At 36.5% G+C, this 22043-nt stretch overlaps 3 protein-coding genes and 1 long non-coding RNA gene across 4 annotated transcripts in view; all 4 read left to right on the forward strand.

Moving 5' to 3' along the window:
* The first annotated feature begins 2188 nt into the window (after positions 1-2188).
* Positions 2189-6961, forward strand: LOC113074014 (B-cell receptor CD22-like). The gene is made up of 8 exons (XM_026246722.1): positions 2189-2198; positions 2306-2530; positions 3644-3895; positions 4065-4412; positions 4738-4989; positions 6285-6545; positions 6624-6714; positions 6868-6961. Exons 1-8 carry the CDS (start codon positions 2189-2191, stop codon positions 6959-6961), a joined length of 1533 nt encoding a protein of 510 aa, XP_026102507.1.
* A 2286-nt stretch (positions 6962-9247) lies between these two features.
* LOC113074015 (B-cell receptor CD22-like) lies at positions 9248-10846 on the forward strand. Its single transcript, XM_026246723.1, has 4 exons — positions 9248-9641; positions 9717-9950; positions 10413-10673; positions 10752-10846. The coding sequence occupies exons 1-4, from the start codon at positions 9254-9256 to the stop codon at positions 10844-10846; spliced, it is 978 nt and encodes a 325-aa protein (XP_026102508.1). The 5' UTR covers positions 9248-9253.
* Positions 10847-10986: 140 nt separating this feature from the next.
* On the forward strand, positions 10987-11537 carry LOC113074010 (uncharacterized). Its single transcript, XR_003280580.1, has 3 exons — positions 10987-11044; positions 11141-11221; positions 11308-11537. It is a non-coding gene; the product is annotated as an uncharacterized LOC113074010 (long non-coding RNA).
* A 1139-nt stretch (positions 11538-12676) lies between these two features.
* The window catches only part of LOC113074016 (B-cell receptor CD22-like), a 29628-nt gene continuing 20261 nt past the window's right edge, over positions 12677-22043 (forward strand). Inside the window, exons 1-3 of the mRNA XM_026246724.1 lie at positions 12677-12936; positions 19970-20032; positions 20786-21133. Of these exons, the coding sequence (XP_026102509.1) occupies positions 19978-20032; positions 20786-21133 (403 nt within the window). The 5' untranslated portion in view covers positions 12677-12936; positions 19970-19977. The remainder of the gene's footprint in view (positions 12937-19969; positions 20033-20785; positions 21134-22043) is intronic.

Genomic DNA, 22043 nt, shown 5'->3' on the forward strand with positions numbered 1-22043 from the left:
ATATTAAATTACTATGGATACCATTACAGGCAAAACTGAGGCAGCAACCAGCTATGTTAATGATTTTGACACCTGAAGTAAACATTGTCAAAAGTTATCAACCAATCACATTTGTAATTACTATATATATATATATAAATTCTGATTTAAGACAGAACTATTTAGATATGGGTCAGTTGCACTATTCCCCATGTAGTGAAATGTTCATATTTGCAATAACATTATTACATTATATTCTATGGGTTTAATGCATTTGCAGACAATGTAATTACATATATCTCTCATATCACTGTAGCCACTGAAGTTCCATTGATTGTATAGCTAATATTAAGTGTATTTTCATGAAGAAAAAAAAACTGAACCGAAACCAAACACTGAATTAAAAATAAATAATAATAAGAATGAAACAGCGATGCTATTAGAACATTTATTGTTATATCTAGCATCATTTACATCTATATTTACATTTGTTATTGATTTGAGGAGTTGTTAATTATTATTGCCATCATACCAAGAAATAATTGCTATGATTTTAAATTCAGTTAAGCTAACTATCTGACACATTATGACATAACATTGATGTTTTATTTAAAGTCTTTTAAAGTTTTTAGATAAATTGCTCAGAGACCAACCAGTTGGACAGAGGTTATGTGCAAATCATCCAAGCACCCAATTCCTGGCCATTTCTATTTCATTAACATTGCTAAATATTAAACTTAAAAAAATTAAATATTAAACTGGAAAGAAATTAAAGATCCATCTTTGATTGTTAAAATAATTCAAGCAGGAATCGATTTTCCACTTCACGCGAAAGTGTAACAACCTACACCTAGATACAAGTTAACACCTGATGATATTTCTTCTGGGCTATTGAATTACAACAAATGTGTTTTAGAAACACACACGGTTATAACAGCCAGAGAAAAGACTAAAACAGAAGTCAAGGGTCAAGAGCCCAACTAAAGCAAACACTGATCTCTAACATGGTTACTTCAAATGAAACAATAAATCAACATCTAAAACTTAGTTCATTCTCAATAAGATCTTCTGTAGACGTCTGACAGAAATAAAGGTCTGGTTATTAATAAGTGGAGCTGGTGATGCTGTTTGTGGGGTTGTTTAATCAGATCTTGAGAGATTTCATGTATTTTATTTCAGTTGATTTCATCTAAGGCTGTGTCTGAAGTCAGTTGTAGTAGTTCTTGTGTTTCTCTTTTCTTCAGTGATTCTGTTTGTTAACAGCAGCTGTTCATCACTAATTCACAATCAGCACTTAGTTAATCACTTAATCACTTAAATGCAAAGTTTTAAAACTTACATGGTTTAAATCAAGGCAATCTGTTTACTCAAACGGATTGAGTTAAGTTTACTCATCAGGTTTTACAGTGCTATTTCTTTTGTCTGTTTTCTTAATTGCAGAATATTTATCATGTGCATCCAGTCCTTCGTGCTGTCTTTGCTGTAAACTGGTTTAAAGGGACAGAAGTGAGAGACTTATTTACCCTCATTTGATAAAACTGTTTTGAAAAAAAATTATTTTACATTTAGAAATTTCTAGAATATCTGTTTCGGGTTTTTTATTAGTGTAAAAACTTTTCCAAAATAAAAAAGTAAGTAAGTGAAATTTTCACTTATTTTTCACAAGATCTTGATGTGTTCCTGTAGCTCAGTGGTAGAACATTGCATTAGCGAGTGCAAGTTTGGGGGTTCGATTCCCTGGGAACACATGATAGGTGAAAATTGTTAGCCTGAATGCACTGTAAGGTGCTTTGGATAAAAGTGTCTGCTAAATACATTAACTTAATATTATTTAATTAAAATATACTTATTCGTTTTTTTTTTTACTTAACTTAGTTAAGTAGATTTACTTAATTTCCAAATGTGTTAAATTTACTTGAAAAATGCTTGTGCAAAAACTTGCCAAATAAAAATTAAGTAAATTTACTTATTGCTTTTTTCAATGTATTAAATGTGTGTTTTAGTGCCACTCTCGGGACATTTCACTTTGAAACTGCTGTGAAACGTAATAACAGTGTTGCAGAAATGTTTGTAGAGGCATGTATTTCCAATTAACCTGGGTTGCATAAAATTGGTCAAAATGAAAAAAGATACTTTATATACATTGGTTCAACACACCTAATTTTCTAATGTAAACTACTGTCTACTGTAATCTGTGTTTCAGGGGTTGATGGTCAGCAGTATCTGACAGTGAATTATAGTCCTTCATATGTTTGTGCATTAAAGGGGTCAACAGTGAAATTGTCCTGTGTTTTAAACTATCCTCATGATCATGAGCTCAAAACAGCTTTCTGGACCAAACCTGCTGTAACTGATGGAGATCCACCGAACCTGTGTTTAGACCCAGAAAACAGAGGAAGAGTTCAGTGTGAGAGTGAAGATAAAGACACTCACAGTATCACTTTGACAAGTGTAACAGAAGCAGATAAACACATCTACTACTGCAGATTCACTACAAACACTGAGAATGGAAGATGGACAGGGATTCCTGGAGCTCAGCTGGACGTCACAGGTAGAGCTAGTGAACTCTCACAAATACACCACAGACCCTCCCCCACCAGTTTATCAGGAAGTTACGATTTTGTTCTCTTTGACTCATTGGATGAAAACGCTGCTTGTTTGCAAATGTTTTGTGATATTCCAATTTTGCACATAAGTTAATTTGCAACTTTTGATGGAAACCCAGCTACAGTCACTTGAGATTAGGAGAAATTAAAGAAAGAGATAATGCTAGATTCCCTGTTCATTCAAAGAGTATAGAAGGTTTCTATACTCTTTGGTTCATTTTGGCCCAAAGATATTGTTTTTGAAACAAAAGTTGGCTGTAAATCTGCTTTGAAATATTATGTTGTGAAAAGTGCTATACATATAAACAATAACTGAACTGCTATTAAATGGACAATCACAAGCAGAACATTTGTAAATGGCTTTAGACCAACAGCAGAGTGATAGATAATGTGTTCGACCTGAAGCAGGGCTATAGATGTCGATCAACGAGAGCAGCCGCTTGCAGTCGAAGGCGGAGTTAAAAATGGAGCCGTCAATCCGGTCACTTTCTGCTCCCGTTAGTAATGCTCACACAGTGTTTGCATAGTTGATCGCAGATTAAGTTAGTTAAATGCAATTTTTTGTCATATACACAGATGTTTCAGAAACATCATGAGAAACATAGCTTTTTATATACTGCTTAATACAGTTATTACTTTAAATACTAATACAGTGGGGTATATATGCTTTTATCAGTGCTGTATGATAAACTTGACTCAATACAACAGTACGACTACAGTGAAATAGTATTTTACCATTCTAAAAACACAGATTTGTTGCCATTATTGGAACTGAAAAGGTTTGTCTAACCCGAAGAACACGTGATCGTTCTTATGTGGTGAATCTGGCCAATCGTGAAGCAGCTGTCGTCATCAGCGCTCCTGCAGTCGCTCTGGAGAAACTGCAGCGGCTGAATCAACCGGCTGCTCTCGAAACACTCTCGCACCAGCATGCAACACTCTAAGTCAGACTGCGATCGGTTTGGGCAGTGCTGCATGAAGTCGAACTAATGACTGAATTTTCATTTTTAAGTTGACTGTCACTTTAAACTGATGAATCAGTGAGTTGTTGTTGTCAGATCTGCAGGTGGAGACAGAGCAGAGTGTGAAAGAGACAGATTCAGTCACTCTGACATGTAAAAGCAGCTGCTCTCTGCCTCAACAAACAACATTCATCTGGTTCAGAAACACACAGAGATTAACTACAGGAATCATCACAAAGAATCAGCTTCAGCTGCAGTCAGTCAGTCTTCATGATTCAGGAAACTATCAGTGTGCTGTTTCAGGAGAGGAACATCTGAAGTCTCCACCTGTTTATCTTAAAGTAAGATGTGAGTACAAACTGATTCAATAACATTAGTGAATTATTCACACCTTTTAATTTTTATATTTCATTTGAATTCAGTTTGTAAAGTTAGACATCAGCTGAAATCTAAAAGAAAATGAAATGTGTGTTTGAAAGCCTAATTATATTTCTAATTTCTGTGTTTTGTGTTTCAGCGGGTGATGGTCAGCAGGATTGGGGAGTGAATTACAGTTCTTCATATGTTTGTGCATTAAAGGGGTCAACAGTGAAACTGTCCTGTGTTTTAAACTATCCTCATGATCATGAGCTCAAGACAGTCTTCTGGACCAAACCTGCTGTAGCTGTTACAGAAACCCCTGACCTGTGTTCAGACCTAGAAAAGAGAGGAAGAGTTCAGTGTGTCAGTGAATATAAAGACACTTACAGCATCACTTTGACAAGTGTAACAGAAGCAGATAAACACATCTACAACTGCAGATTCACCACAAACACTGAGGGTGGAAAATGGACGGGGATTCCTGGAGTTCAGCTGGACGTCACAGGTAGAGCCACAGACACAAATACACCACAGAAATATGTAAAACACATTATGGAGCATATAAAGCACAGATTGTGTCACCTGTTATTCTAGAAGCTCAAACAGTAGAGCATGGCACTAACGACAAAACCATTAGAGCAATTCCCAGGAAATACATTAAATAATAAAGTGTTTACCTTGAATCAGTGCAATTTACTTTGGAAAAAGCAAATGCTTAAATGTAAATATTGTATTTGTTACTATTTCATCTCCTTAAAGTTTCAATTGTTATAACATTAAAGCTATGTTGATGAAACTATAATGATGAATCAGTGAGTTGTTGTTGTCAGTTCTGCAGGTGGAGACAGAGCAGAGTGTGAAAGAGACAGATTCAGTCAATCTGACATGTAAAAGCAGCTGCTCTCTGCCTCAACAAACAACATTCATCTGGTTCAGAAACACACAGAGATTAACTACAGGAATCTTCACAAAGAATCAGCTTCAGCTGCAGTCAGTCAGTCTTCATGATTCAGGAAACTATCGGTGTGCTGTTTCAGGAGAGGAACATCTGAAGTCTCCACCTGTTTATCTTCAGGTAGGATGTGAGTACAAACTGATTCATTAACATTAGAGAAATATTTCACTGATTATTCAGAGATTTCCAGAATTTACTTCAGATTAGTTAAATTCATCCCATTAATTCTGAATAGATTAAATATTTTATTATTAGACATGATTTATATTTACTAATGTAATGAAATGAAAATGAAGGTGAATCAAGAATCTGTGTGTAGAGACCACTGATCTATAATATAGGACCGGATTGCTGATGACGTCATGAAGGTGAAGCCACAGCGCCTCTATATTGGTAATCCCTAGTGTGCGTAAACGTTCTATTGAATTAATAGGAATTTGTATGATTTTAATGAGAAAACATCAACTAACAAGTCAGCGTTTATAAATATGAAGTATCACTGTACATTATTACAATGCAAACACCCTAGACATGTAAACGGTTATTTTTTTTAATGTTGGGAATTACCCCTAATTATTAAAAAGTTACAGTACGTCCATTACAGTAGTGAACATCATGAACATGATAAACATCAGACGGACACGACCTCAACATATAAAACAAATGACAAAGTGCTTATTCTGAAATCTGAATTAATTCAGAGAAATAACTGACTATATAGCTACAGTACGGATTTAAAGACATAGCTTTATTTCCAAGACAGTAAGTTAAGCTTTTAATTTCATTATAGAGCAATATTAACAAAATAATTGTATTATTCATATATTAAAATCAATTTCTGATACTAATATGTTCATGTTTAATAATTTCTGATTCCTGAATAATTATGTTAATAAAGAAATAGGCTGTATTTTGTGTTTGATCAGTTAACTGTGTCATCAGTGCGCAGCAGACACACACACCTAAACAATTTAAATATATCGCTTATCCTGCCCCAAAAGACCATAAACACTGCAAATAACATATGAAGTAAAGATGAATTTATTACACATAACATAAAAATGAGTCCCGTTTGACTGATTTGCTTCAAATCGAGTTATTTTATGACAGCGGTTTGAATGTGACTCAATGGTGCTCTCTGCTGGTAGGGATTAGTATAACAGCGGATCGAACACTTCCGGTGGCTTCACTGTCTGTTGGCAGTTGTTTAGAACGCGATGAGCGATCCAGTCATATACTGTATATAGATCAGCGACAGAGACCCTCTTCATGGGTTTATAAATCAGTACATGTACCTTTCGAATCTCATCACTCAAATAAAATCTCCTTTAATATCTGCTTGTAGATATACTTTCAACAAATGTCAACAACCGATAAGAGAAGTTAAATAAGGTAATTATTCATCATTTACATTTCATCTAGATCCTCCAAAGAGTGTCTCAGTGTCCATCAGTCCGTCTGAAATAGTGGAGGGAGATTCAGTGACTCTGATCTGCAGCAGTGACTCAAACCCTCCTGCTCTGAACTTCAGCTGGTTTAAGGAGAATCAAAGCTCCTCTGTTGGATCTGGACAGAGTTTCATCATCTCCAGCTTTAACTCCAGTCACAGCGGACGCTACTATTGTGAGGCTCAGAATCAACATGGATCTCAGAGATCAGCGTCTGTTTCAGTCTCTGTTAAAGGTATTCATCATAAACAGACACTTTTTGAGTTTCATCTGTCTCTAGTGTGAAATGATCTTCATGAACATCTTGTTTCAGGGTTTCAGAGAGCTGCTCTGCACACAGTTACTGGGATTGTGGTGGGATGTGTAGTATTCATCTTCATCATCATCATTATTGTGCTCATGAGGTGAGTGAAGTTTGTCTGGTCACTAAATGTATGTCTATTCAGTTAATGTAAATCATCTGCAGACTTGATCTCCGATCTAGAGTAAATTAACTATTTTTGTTCATTAATTTGATCTATTGTAGCACAGTTTTAATAGTTTTCTCCTGTTTTCAGTAGAAAGAGGAAGAGAATCGGTGGAAGTGAAGATGTGAATCAAAAGCAGGCGAGTCAGCAAACACACATCTTCATCTACAACTGCAATATTTGATGATGCTAATGCACTGAAGTATGAATAAACTCCTGTGTCTGAAATCTTTCTCTACAGACGGCTGACTCGAGTGATGATACATACACAGCTCTGGATCCAGTGTCCAGAACATCTGCTGACATTTACAGCACGATCAGAGTCAGTGAAGGTCTCAAACACTCTTTACTCTCACATTCAGCAGAGTCATATAAACACAGTGTGTTCTGTTCATCTGTCTCTCACAGTCTGCTGACTCCAGAGCTCCTGATGACACCTACACGGCTCTCCAGCTTCAGTCCAGATCTTCTGAATATGAGACTCTAGCAGGAACTCATTAAACTCTCCTCACAGGATACTGCTCACATGGAAATACTCAGAAACTCATTCATATCATATCTGATGCTTATTTCATTATCAGTATCTTTCATAAACCGTCTTGAAGTAACTGTGTGTATACTGTAATGGAGCATATAACATTCTGCAGAATATGTTTTTCATCTTTCAAATGTATAGTGTACATTTCACATTTTCTTTATATTTCTGCTGCACTCACAAATACATTTTAACTTCTGTATTTCTTAAAGGTAACATCCCAATAATGTAGAAAGGCCTCAGTGTGACTTGTACAATGGCCTCAATCGTACAAGATGTAGACTAAAACGTAATACAGATCGTACAAGTTTAGAATTATGATGCTCACCGTGGAGGGTGTGCTAATACCCAGTGTCTTTCATGCAAATTATCATCTGTCCCCACAAGGTGCTAACTCTTGGCTAGGACTTGATAAAGCAAATTCATCAAACTCTAATTTAGTTCCTGTCTTCATTTGGGGGATGTTTGTCTTGGGCACTTAAGAAAATGTTGCAAGATTCTGTCCACACACTCCATATGTATTTTTCTGAAGTCAGATATGCATCTTTTACCCAGAGATGTATCTTTGAGAATCTTTGTCTTGTATTGATCTGATATCGCTGAATTGAATATGTAATTGGAATAAAACATATTTACCTGACTGATGATAAATTTTCAGTTTTGAGTGGATTCTGTTTGCTCTGAAATGATTGACTGTAGTAGATCACGGTGTATCCTCGCGTCAGGTATATTAAGGGTTCGGCTAACAGCTGACATTAGTTCAAGTGTACTTAGACTGCAAAGGCCAAAAAGGGAATTTCTGTTTAGGTCAACTGAATGTTGTTCGACTAGTCTAAATTTGGGTGGGCCTTGATGTTCAGTGGTCTTTGCAATATAAATATAACTGTCTTGCATTGACATTTACAGAAGACGCAGTTGCTCATTTTATGAACACATTTGCATAGAAACTGGAAGTTATTATAATCACTGACAGATAATCTTAACTTGTCTGACATGTTCCAAACTCAACATTTGTGTACTGTTGATGAAAGCCACTGTGAACAAGGTATGAGAGTTTTACACATTATTTAATAAGGAGCTTGTATATTTAAATTTCAATTAAAGGTATGTAAATATGTGAGGAATAAAGAAATGTCCATGTAGATGATAACACACATTTTTATTTACTTGACAATGTAAAACCAGACTCATACAGGATGAAATATCGTCTGATCGCTGTTGTTCATGAAGTGTCTATGGATCTCTGACACACATTATCAGATATAATAAAACACTTTAATAGAGCAACACATAAACCTTTGTTGGACAACAAATAAGTTACAAAAAAATAAATGATTTGACTGAGGACTGATGTGCATAACTTCACTAATATAGTCTGACAGTGATTGTTTTTGTCCTCTATACTGTACATAACTGTTGTTAAGAAATCTCATTAGTTATGGCTGTGAAGATTGCTGTGATGATGAAGGTCAGAATGACTCTTTCTCTTCCTCTCATCTTTCTGCTCATGATTTCTGGTGAGTCCCAGTTGTTACAGTGTCACTTTAAAATGTTTTCTGCAATAGCAAACATAAAATATCCCATGTACTCAAGCAGAACTATTAGGCAGCCTGATCATTTTAGCTGCAGAAATGCTCTCAATCTGTCAGTCACTTTGCATGTTAGTTGCTGGAATTAGGTTGGCTCACATGTCTCTAGAGGGCGGGGCTTCAAAGAGAGACAGTGTGTTTGAAATTAGTGGAAGTTTGCAAAAAAGACAAAATTTTGAAATAGCACAATGTTTATTGGGTTCTTAGTTTGACTTCATATTTTGGTCTGCATGTTGATGTGCTTTTTGCTCTGGATCATCATGATAATATGTGCATTTTCACAACACACTTTTTTCCTCATTTGCAGAACTTTTTAAACACTTCTCACTTCACAACAACTCATATTATTAACATGATCAAAAACTCAAGCTTCACTGCTGTTCTTCTGTTTGTTTGTATTGCAGGAGTTTTTGGAGAAAACTGGAATGTGATTTATGAAAGTACATCAGTATGTGCTCTTAATGGATCCACAGTAAACATGTCATGCTCATACACATACCCTCAGCAGTATAAACTGGCTGATACATTCTGGATGCTAGGTGTAGAGATCAAAAGTTTAAAAGAATATCCAGAGTATAAAGACAGGGTTGAATACATTGAAGACAGACAGAAACAAACTGCTGTTCTCAGACTTTACAACGTCTCTAAAAATGATGAAAGAGTTTATTTTTTTAAATTAGTAACTGATACTGAAGGACAAAAATGGATTGGTCAACCAGGAATTCAGCTTAAAGTTTCAGGTAATCCACTTGACTCCTTTATTTCTATTAATAATTTCATTTCTTGGTCGTGGTTAGATGGATGTGTTTCTCCAGCTCTTCAGGTAAAGGCACCACAGCTGGTGCTGGAGAAAGAAAGAGTTAATCTGACCTGTGAAAGCACATGCAGTCTGACAGACAGATTCATCTGGTACAAAAATGGACAGGCTTTAAAGATCCAGAACGAGACCCTCCAGCTTCAGTCCGAGCGCAGTGATTCTGGCCGTTACAGCTGCGCTGTCAGAGGACATGAAGACCTGCCGTCTCCTGCTGTCAGCATCAATGTCATGTGTGAGGAGATACTTTATATACTTTAAAAATTACATCAAACAATAATTCCTGAATATCATGTTGCTGTAGAAATCAAGCTCGAAAAACCATATCTGTCTGTCAGTCAAATATAACTGTACCTAAAACCTTCTGACTGCAAAATACATCACACATATTTTATTACAGAATAGATGTTTTTGTTCTTTTTAACTATTAGGTAATATTATGTGTATTACCTTCAGATATTAGACTTGTTACTGTGAGTCAGTCCACATATAAAGTAAAAAACTGCTAAAATTGCTTTCAGTTACAATAAAAATCTAATTCTCAACTGTGATGTTTCGTAAATGAAATGCACTTGTTAGTTGCTGCTGTAATAAAAGTGCAAACACTAAGAAAGGAAAGTGAAATTATTCAACAAATTATCAAGCAAACAAATAAAGATGGCACATGAATAAGAATATTGTGTTGTTTAACCTCTAGATCCTCCAAAGAGTGTCTCAGTGTCCATCAGTCCGTCTGAAATAGTGGAGGGAGATTCAGTGACTCTGATCTGCAGCAGTGACTCAAACCCTCCTGCTCTGAACTTCAGCTGGTTTAAGGAGAATCAAAGCTCAGCTGTTGGATCTGGACAGAGTTTCATCATCTCCAGCTTTAACTCCAGTCACAGCGGACGCTACTATTGTGAGGCTCAGAATCAACATGGATCTCAGAGATCAGCGTCTGTTTCAGTCTCTGTTAAAGGTATTCATTATAAACAGACACTTTTTGAGTTTCATCTGTCTCTAGTGTGAAATGATCTTCATGAACATCTTGTTTCAGGGTTTCAGAGAGCTGCTCTGCACACAGTTACTGGGATTGTGGTGGGATGTGTAGTATTCATCTTCATCATCATCATTATTGTGCTCATAAGGTGAGTGAAGTTTGTCTGGACACTAAATTTATGTCTCTTCAGTAAATGTAAATCATCTGCAGACTTGATCTCAGATCTAGAGTAAATGAACTAGTTTTGTTCATTTATTTGATGAATTGTAGCACAGTTTTAATAGTTTTCTGCTGTTTTCAGTAGAAAGAGGAAGAGAAACGGTGGAAGTGAAGATGTGAATCAAAAGCAGGTGAGTCAGCAAACACACATCTTCATCTACAACTGCAATATTTGATGATGTTAATGCACTGAAGTATGAATAAACTCCTGAAATCTTTCTCTACAGACGGCTGACTCGAGTGATGATACATACACAGCTCTGGATCCAGTGTCCAGAACATCTGCTGACATTTACAGCACGATCAGAGTCAGTGAAGGTCTCAAACACTCTTTACTCTCACATTCAGCAGAGTCATATAAACACAGTGTGTTCTGTTCATCTGTCTCTCACAGTCTGCTGACTCCAGAGCTCCTGATGACACCTACACGGCTCTCCAGCTTCAGTCCAGATCTTCTGAATATGAGACTCTAGCAGGAACTCATTAAACTCTCCTCACAGGATACTGCTCACATGGAAATACTCAGAAACTCATTCATATCATATCTGATGCTTATTTCATTATCAGTAACTTTTATAAACCTTCCTGAAGTAACTGTGTATACTGTTATGGAGCTTATAACATTTTTTTTCATCTTTCAAATGTATGTTGTACATTTCATATTTTCTTTATTTTTCTGCTGCACTCACAAATACATTTTAACTTGTTTATTTCTTAAAGTAACATCCCAATAATGCAGTTTCTTCACTGGAGTAAAGACTCCATTTATATTTTCTAATTATGTCATTTCATCACACAGCTAAGCAATGTTTTCATGGTAAACTCAATATCTGTAACTTATTGTAATAAAGTCTCTGTTTGCTCTGATATCTGAGTAGATTTTGTTCTTCTGTAAAGTGAAGCTGCTGTTCGATGTGTTGCTGTTCAGTGATGCTCACATGCATGAGAATACCTGCACTTATTTGAAATATCATTTGTTTTCAGTTCCAGTGTGTGATGTTGATATTTTGTTTTTGGAATCAGTTTCTTAGTCAGTTTACAGCTGATATTCAATCTTAAATCACAAAAAATATTTTTTCACTGCCATTATTTTGTAACATTTGGGCATCATTTACTCTTCTCCCAAAGCGTTATGTTGATATGCTTTTGAAGTTTGAAATCTCATTTTATACAAAGATACAAAGATTGAGAAATATGTAACAGTTAAATGTGTTTTTACTTTGAGTTATATTTGCTGTCTAAAACCTCCTTGCTACCAATCTCAGTGCAATTGCGTAATAAAAATTGTTCAAAATCTTTTTTTTTTTTTTTTTTTTTACAGTCAGTTGGTTTTGAGTCCAAATTCAAAATGAACCAAGTAAAAAATAACTTAGTTTGTTTTGTCTTTGCTTCTTATTTTCCCAGATCTTAAAAGTGGGTTTAGATGGTATAAAGATGACTTTATAATTTACTTAAACTGCCAAAACAAGATATTAACTAAGTAATAACTTGGTAATAACTAGATACTAACCCTGAACCTACCCTAAACCAAACAAAAACGTATCTAATTACTTTGTATTTTCCAGTACTTTCTGAAGTAAGTACTTTGTAAGTACAGGTAAAATAAAGTGTAACCAAAACTTACTACAATTACTATGATGACTTTAATTAGCTCATGATTGTGGTAAATGATATTGTGTTGCACCATCGTTTTACAGTATGTGTTAAACACAGAGTTTCATTCAGAAAGAGGAAGTGAAACTTACAAAGCTTCATCTCTAAAAACCCCACATCTTTACACAGTTCTTTCTCTCATGTTTCACGTGTTCTCTCACAAAGATTTATTAACAGTGAATTCTAAAGATTGCTATTTGTTTGGATCTGGAAACTTTTCGAGTTGTTCTTGTGTAGTTGAGATGGTGTCACACATATCCAGGAAGAGGAAGACAAATAATTTAACTACACTTTCTAAAATGTGACACTTTAAGCTGCTGATATTTTTGTCATTTGGGTGTCGACACACAGACTTTGACACTGCAGCACGGTAAGACCATTTTTTTACCAGCAAAAACTCGGCTAAAACTCTTGTTTGTAAAAACAAAAAAAAAACTAAAACAATAAATAAAAATGTTTGGTTAATGTTGATTTGATGGATTTTAATTCCAGAAACTCAATATCTGTTGTAGACACATATGTATATACTGTGTGGAGCTCTTTAGGCAAGGCAATGTTTTTCATACACAATACTAATTCAAAGTGCTTAACATAAAAATAAATTAAAATAATCATAAAGCAAAGCATCATTTAAAATTATTAAAACATTTATTTAAATCATTTATTTAAAATGAATTAAAACCCTTAAGAATTAAAAAAGAGGATACTACAGAAAAGAAAAGACAGTGCAATCATTTGGATGTAGCACAGTGTTCATTCAGTAATTGCTCAGTGAAACATGGGTTTTGAGTGGATTTAAATAGGGCTGCTGTTTTAGCACATCTGATTGTTGCCTTTGCCCAAACTAGCTAAAGACGCTAAATTAAATCAGACACAAGACAAGATGTTCATGAAATCAACTCATGTCACACGCATTACACAAGGTATGTGTCATCATCCGGTCACTGCACATCCGTTTATTCACCACACAGACTTTCACATGACTCAGTACACCCTGGACTTCATTTCCCATAAACCCCTGCCTAGGACCTCATTTTCTATGACCTGTTTCCTATCAGTGACACTATAAAGGTTGCACTCATCCACACTCACATTGCGAAGTCTTGTTTAGTTCTGTCTAGCATTTCCAAGAGTTTTCCTAGTGTTTGTTCCTTCTGTGTTTGACTTTGGATTGTTTATACCGATTGTGATTCTCTGCTGCCTGCCCCGACCTCTGCTTGTTACTGTTGCTGATTTTGGATATCCCTGACATACCCGAAGCTTTTTTCTCATCTCTGCCTGTTTGATCATTCTCTTTAATAAACTACTGCATATGGATCCAAACATCTCTGACTCCATGCTACAATATGTGACATTTCCCCTTTGCATAGCCGATTGAAAGATATCAAATCAATACAAGACATCAAATTCTCAAAGATGAATTTAAGAGTAAGATGCATACTTGGCTTTTAGAGAAATACACAGTATGATGAAGTGTGTGGACACTTCATGTTATGGGCCCATTCTTGCTACAGAAGGCCCTGATCCTCTTGCAACATTTCCTTAAGTATCTTAGACCAAGAAAACATCCCTCAAGATGGAGACAGGAACTAATAATTGGAATTTGGTAAAAGGGCACTCAAATTACAGTAAGCAAAATATCTCTTAACTCTCAGGATGTGTATTATCTTTTAGTCTACTTTTGTAAGATTGAGAGCATTGTACCACTCGCCCTGAGACTATTCAAATGACACTAACCATGACTGTAATTATATTCATTATATTCTACTATTGACCATTCTGAGTGAACTGAGTGAAGGGAAGGATGTGCGAGGGGAAGGAAGGGGATGAGGAGGAACCAGTGCATATGTGAGAGAGGTGTTTCCTGCACATCAACTCTGGGGGGTGTCTCAAAGATGACAATTGTGAACATACACTCACCTAAAGGATTATTAGGAACATCATACTAATACTGTGTTTGACCCTCTTTCGCCTTCAGAACTGCCTTAATCCTATGTGGCATTGATTCAACAAGGTGCTGAAAGCATTCTTTAGAAATGTTGGCCCATATTGATATGATAGCATCTTGCAGTTGATGGAGATTTGGGGGATGCACATCCAGGGCATGAAGCTCCCGTTCCACCACATCCCAAAGATGCTCTATTGGGTTGAGATCTGGTGACTGTGGGGGCCATTTTAGTACAGTGAACTCATTGTCATGTTCAAGAAACCAATTTGAAATGATTCGAGCTTTGTGACATGGTGCATTATCCTGCTGGAAGTAGCCATCGGAGGATGGGTACATGGTGGTCATAAAGGGATGGACACGGTCAGAAACAATGCTCAGGTAGGCCGTGGCATTTAAACGATGCCCAATTGGCACTAAGGGGCCTAAAGTGTGCCAAGAAAACATCCCCCACACCATTACACCACCACCACCAGCCTGCACAGTGGTAACAAGGCATGATGGATCCATGTTCTCATTCTGTTTACGCCAAATTCTGACTCTACCATCTGAATGTCTCAACAGAAATCGAGACTGATCAGACCAGGCAACATTTTCCCAGTCTTCAACGGTCCAATTTTGTTGAGCTTGTGCAAATTGTAGCCTCTTTTTCCTATTTGTAGTGGAGATGAGTGGTACCCGGTGGGGTCTTTTGCTGTTGTAGCCCATCCACCTCAATGTTGTGCGTGTTGTGGCTTCACAAATACTTTGCTGCATACCTCGGTTGTAATGAGTGGTTATTTCAATCAAAGTTGCTCGTCTATCAGCTTGAATCAGTCGGCCCTTTCTCCTCTGACCTCTAGCATCAACAAGGCATTTTCGCCCACAGGACTGCCACATACTGGATGTTTTTCCCTTTTCACACCATTCTTTGTAAACCCTAGAAATGGTTTTGCGTGAAAATCCCAGTAACTGAGCAGATTGTGAAATACTTAGACCAGGCCCGTCTGGCACCAACAACCATGCCACACTAAAAATTGCTTAAATCACCTTTCTTTCCCATTCTGACATTCAGTTTGGAGATCAGGAGATTGTCTTGACCAGGACCACACCCCTAAATGCATTGAAGCAACTGCCATGTGATTGGTTGATTAGATAATTGCATTAATGAGAAATTGAACAAGCGTTACTAATAATCCTTTAGGTGAGTGTATTAAACTGTCATATTCAATGTGAACATATTGAAGTGCCACTAACACAAACGATTTTCTCAAGTGATAACTTGAGAAAATAAATGTTTGTTTTCTTTCCCTGCCGAACAAATAAGTTGCTCTTGTATTGTTGAATTCCATTTTAACATGAGAACATTTCAGACATCTTTTAAACATAACTTACCTTACGTACAAGATTATTAATATTACAACATTTCAGTTCATGTCATTTCCTCAACAAGATAACTCAACAATAAAGTCTTGAATTTCCCAAGCCTTCTACACACTACACATCCCAGACAAAAGACATGCATTGTGAAACTATTCTGTGATCGTGGCTCCTAGTCTGTGCTCTTATGCCGTATAGTGAGAGGTTCAAAGATGGCCGTTGTCACAGTCCCGCGACCAAAGATAGCCTGCGCTCATTTTCTGACAGGGCCAGAAATACAGTACTGTGTGTTTGCTGCTACGACCCACATGGTGCTAAAATTCAAAATTGCTTATCTCAAACTGTTTTAACATCCTCTTTAACAGCTTCTCTTTTTTTCAGCAAACATAAAAAGTACAATGAACTTATTACTGATAAATTCCCTTACTGGATACTTGAACATTGCAGAAGTTGGAAATCACTGTGTCATTTCTTATCACCCAAACACTGATGCTTTGACTCAGTACTGGCAACATGTCAGAATTACTGGTATGCACTCAAATGTGGCATTATGCTAAAGACTAATGCTTCGTTCCAGTCAACCCGTAACCTGTGTTTTTTCAACCTTCTACCTGTGAAAGTGCATTGGAATGGCAGTCAAACCCGTGACTTCCCACCCGTGAACTCGTACTAGATCAATGTATTCCCAGTTCCGAGCTCTGATGTCACATAGCCCGTGAAACACCATTGGCAGCACCTACGGATAATATAGCCTAAGGATGCAGTGTTAATGAAAGTGGTACACATTTAAAAAACGATTTTAGGACAATATAACATTGCAATAAATATAATAATCAAGCTACAATTCCTTGCGCCTGCAGGAAGTTTGGCGTGACTGGCCTGGAATGCTACAAAGTCGTGAGTCGTGGTTTGAAGTCATGACTTACGGGCTCAAAAACCTGCCTGGAACGCAGCATAAAATATCAAAGTGCCAGTACTGCATGCTGGTGCGTACTGGCCCGCTTCAATCACTGCCACTAGCACATGCTAACAACGTTTTAGTAACGTGCATTGTAGCCTATCAGTCACTAGGTGTCATAATTGTACAATCTGCATACACATGTGGTAAGTTTATTAGATGCATGTCACACAGTGTGATTTGAATATTATAGGGTTGCTAAAATCATGCAGTGTGCAGAAGGCTTCAGACAGTTTGAGTTGTCTCTTTGGTTTAATTTGTGGAGCTACACCACCATCTAGTGGGACACTCTGGATTGGCTGTTTGTTAGAATGATGTATTCCTTTTATATTGTGTTCCACATTCCACCATTGAGTCTTCAATGGTCAAAAACAATTTTCAGGACACAATAGTGTTGAGGTCAATAGCACTGTACATTGCCACATACCTACAGCGATCCTTTTTCTAGTCTAAGCCCTCTGCCTGAGCAATCTGTACACAGCAAAATCTCCAGTGTTAATTTAACACTCTGAGTGTGGACTCATATAAACACTGAAGCAGTGTTAAAAGTAACACTGAAGCAGAGTTAAAGTTAATGAGATAACTAAGAAGTTAACTGAGTTATGATTGACCATTATTGAAAACACCTGATGTTAACAAGCAGAATCACCAAACGAGAAAATCACAATTTGTGTGTCACCATTATAGTGGTCAGTGTTGCTTTAGTTGGGATCTTGACCCTTCAATTTTTAAATTTAGATTTTGTGTGGCTGTGGTAACTGAGTTATAACACACAAACAGACCAGAGCCAAGGCAGTCTTATGGATTTGATTGTGGTTTGGACTAATTGTCATGGCGTGACCTGAATGCCTGAGTTCAGGTTTCTTTACTGTGTACTTAAATTAGGTGGATAAAAAGTGATCCAACATTTCTGGCATAATATGACATGTTTTTAAAAGTTAGTTCTACATAAAAAAAGAGTTCTTTAATTTAGATACACAGACATCAAGAATCAGTGTGAGCATCACAACAACGGTGACCATCAAAAAAGCATATTGTAGCCAACAAAAACTCATCCATGGCTCCCATCATGCTTTGCGGAATGAATAAATTATGAGCATTTTTAGTATCTAGTTTTGTGATGTTCAGAGTAGATCTGTTTATCTGAATATGCTGTTTGTCACCGTTGTTGAGATTCATATGCTGATTCTTGTTATCTGTGTGTGCCTAAAATTAAAACTTTTCAAAAAAAAAAAAAAAATTCTGAATCACAGAACCACAAGAGATGCTTACAAAATGTATAGAAAATACGGACTCTTTCATTGTGGAATCATAGCTGTTACAATCAATAATGACCGACAATAAGAGAAGAACCTGTAAATTAGCTCAGTGATTAAGGTCAAGCAACAATTGTATTAAAACACAATTATCACCACCCAATGATTTTTACTCTTGGCTTGACACAAAAATCTGAAAATTAAAAAGTTACAAGCCAAGATCCCAACTAAGGCAAACACTGACCACTATAATGGGGACACACAAATTGTGATTTTTCTCGGCTGGTGATTCTGCTTGTTAACATCAGGTGTCTTCAATAATGGTCAATCATAACTCAATTAACTTCTTAATTATCTCATTAACTTCAACTCTGCTTCAGTGTTACTTTTAACACTGCTTCAGTGTTTATATGTGTCCACACTCAGAGTGTTAAATTAACACTGGGGATTTTGCTGTGTATGCATTTCAGTTTGGATGCATGCCTCTCCACCTTGCCGTTTGTCTGTGCCGTTACCTTTACTTGAAAGGTTCTGTTTGGTTGGTGTCTGCTATGCCCAAATGTCCTTTGTGATGTAGGTTTAAAGCTCTTGCTTGGAGTGACTGTGGTAACACAATGCGTGTAACCCTCAAGACTATCTGTCCAATCATACTTGGCTCACTGGCAGCATACGGCTTGCATTCATCAAAACAACAGTCTGTATGACTAGTCTGACTTTCTTTAATTCATCATCTTCTGCTGATGCTTCATCCACAGTTCTTGTCATAAGTGCCCATGGAGCAGCATTCACTGCCACAAATCTCACACACACTCAGTTTCATGCCAAAAACTGTAGTAAAAGTACTTACAGAAATATTTACTCAAGTAAAAGTGAAAGTACTATTCTGAATAGTTACTTGAGTAAGAGTAAAAAAGTATCAGATAAAAAACGACTCAAGTAGTTAGTTACTTTTGGTCATATACTGAATATCTATCTATCTATCTATCTATCTATCTATCTATCTATCTATCTATCTATCTATCTATCTATCTATCTATCTATCTATATATATATATTTAGTTTCATCAGCCTTTACTCCAGTCTTCAGTGTCACATAATCCTTCAGAAATCATTCCAATATGTTGATTTACTATCAATGATGTTCTTTTGAGCTTTCTATTCATCAGCACTGGTAATATATTAGAATTAATACATATATATTTTTACAACATATTTTTAATACCACTGACTTTATATTAGATGTGAATTTAACATTGAAAGTTAATGTAATATATGGCTACTAATCTTTCATTGTACAGAAAGAGAGCAAATAACATTTACATTATCAAAGAACATTTTCACTGACAGTCTAGAGTTCAGTCACTCTCAGAAACTCCCATTAAAACCACGGAAGCACCAGCATTTCAGCGATGACTCATCTGAACACCTCTGATTGGTCATTGCATTCATAAGCTCAACAGAATCTTGTGTGATTGGTTATAATGCACAGCGCTGTAAAAAGACGTCTGTCTCTGGCTTAGCAGCAGCCCGCGAACGCAGATCTGAATTTATCAGCTGATGATATGGCTGAGGTCTCACGCCTGTGTGATTTTATCAAATATAGAAAATATGAATCAACTTGGTTCCCCTTTCACAGTAGCAATATCATCAAAAACTTTAACTTCTGAGTTAATTAGTAAAGGAGATGATACAGAAGTGCTCAAATGCTACATCTTTAATAACAATGAATTAAATGTTTAGACCCTTTTCTGATGAGTAAATGTCCTCGATTAGACACACAAGACCTGACATGAAAAACATCCTTAGCACACGTCAAGCCTTCAATGAGCAGTTATTATGATCTGTCTTTTGATGAACACAATAAAGTTTGTGTTTTTTATTGCAGAAATCACTATGGTGCCGTCACTCGTAACATCTCTTCCTCTGATCTTGGTGATCATGACTGCGGGTGAGTCTTCAGTTACACTCACTAAACACACACTTTAACACTCTTTAAAAACTGTTGAGCTCTTAAAGTGTTTTGCTGTCAGTTAACATAAAAACAATCTAAGCTCATTGGAAACACGTGCCTCTGCATACATTTCTTCAAAACTGATAAAAACTTACCAATATGTCCGATTCACTGCGGTTTCCAGTTGAAATGAGCATCAGACGCAGTAAAACTCTGACAACTTTTATTTATTTTCACACAAAGTATGATTTACAGGCACAGAGTTTTGATGAATAAAGGCTAATTTTCACACTTTTCAGGAAGTTAAAATAGCTCCATCAGCAAATACATTTTTATGTTACTTTTACATTTGTTAACACTCTTGGGTAGGTTTAGGGGATATTTCTAACATGACAGAGCAGTAACCTTTAGTGACACTCACAACTCACCAGATATTTGATTTCTGAACATCTGCAGTAAGTGTCTCAAGCAGTGCAAGAAAAACACTGCAATACCTGCCTGTACCAACGTAATGAAAATGTGCCATGGCCACGTATTAAATGTGTGTTTTAGTGCCACTCTCTGGACATTTCACTTTGAAACTGCTGCGAAACGTAATTACAGTGTTGCAGAAATGTTTGTAGAGGCATGTATTTCCATTGAGCCTGTGTTGCATAAAAATAGTCAAAATGAAAAGATCCTTTATATACATTGTTTCAAAACACCTAATTTTCTAATGTAAACTACTGTCTACTGTAATCTGTGTTTCAGGGGTTGATGGTCAGCAGTATCTGACAGTGAATTATAGTCCTTCATATGTTTGTGCATTAAAGGGGTCAACAGTGAAATTGTCCTGTGTTTTAAAATATCCTCATGATCATGAGCTCAAAACAGTCTTCTGGACCAAACCTGCTGTAACTGATGGAGATCCACCGAACCTGTGTTTAGACCCAGAAAAGAGAGGAAGAGTTCAGTGTGACAGTGAAGATAAAGACACTCACAGTATCACTTTGACAAGTGTAACAGAAGCAGATAAACACATCTACTACTGCAGATTCACTACAGACACTGAGAATGGAAGATGGACAGGGATTCCTGGAGCTCAGCTGGACGTCACAGGTAGAGCTAGTGAACTCTCACAAATACACCACAGACACACACACACACACACACACACACACACAGACACACACACACACACACACACACACACACACACATGCACACACACATCTAAATCTAAATTCACAAATTGTTCCATCTATTTAACTGAACATGTGACTTCAAGCTGTATTTTATTGGTATATCATATTATCTTGTTGTCAGAAGACTTTAGTTGTCTTGACAGTAGCTGGGTTTTCATCACCCTGCTTTTTTGTGCATTTTTAAGTATCGTATCAGAATCGAGTTTCGTATCGCTGAAAAACCACAAAATTCACAAAAACACTTTTAAGCTCGCTTGAGGGTTTTGACTTGTGCGAAAAAGGGGCAATGCTAATAATGGGGGATGGAAAGGAATTTTGCGAATAAATATCTTGTTCCACTCCATTTGAAATGTTGTTATGGTCATTCTGAAACGCCCGAGCAAAGTCTGTCATCAAAGTATTTCTTTATGCCTCTTAGCACTGTTAAACGACTGCATTCCCAAACAGCATCATCCACTCATTGTGTTTCGTCTGCTCGTTCTGAGGTGCAAGCATTTTTTTTATATATGAAAATTGTTATATTCATTAGCTTCTCCTACTTTTCTTAGTGATGTATAGTGCCAGTTTATAAGGAAGTTATGATTTTGTTCTCTTTGACTCGTTGGCTGGAAACGCTGCTTTATTGCAAATGTTTTGTGTGATATTCCAATTTTGCGCATAAGTTAAATTTGCAACTTTGGATGGAAACCTGGCTACATTCACTTGAGATTAGGAGAAATTAAAGAAAGAGATAATAGAAAGTAATGCTAGATTCCCTGTTCATTTAGGCCCAAAGATATTGTTTTATTGAAACAAAAGTTGGCTGTAAATCTGCTTTGAAATAT

Source organism: Carassius auratus, unplaced genomic scaffold (assembly GCF_003368295.1).
Source record: "Carassius auratus strain Wakin unplaced genomic scaffold, ASM336829v1 scaf_tig00013464, whole genome shotgun sequence".
In the NCBI taxonomy this organism is placed as follows: Eukaryota; Metazoa; Chordata; class Actinopteri; order Cypriniformes; family Cyprinidae; genus Carassius; species Carassius auratus.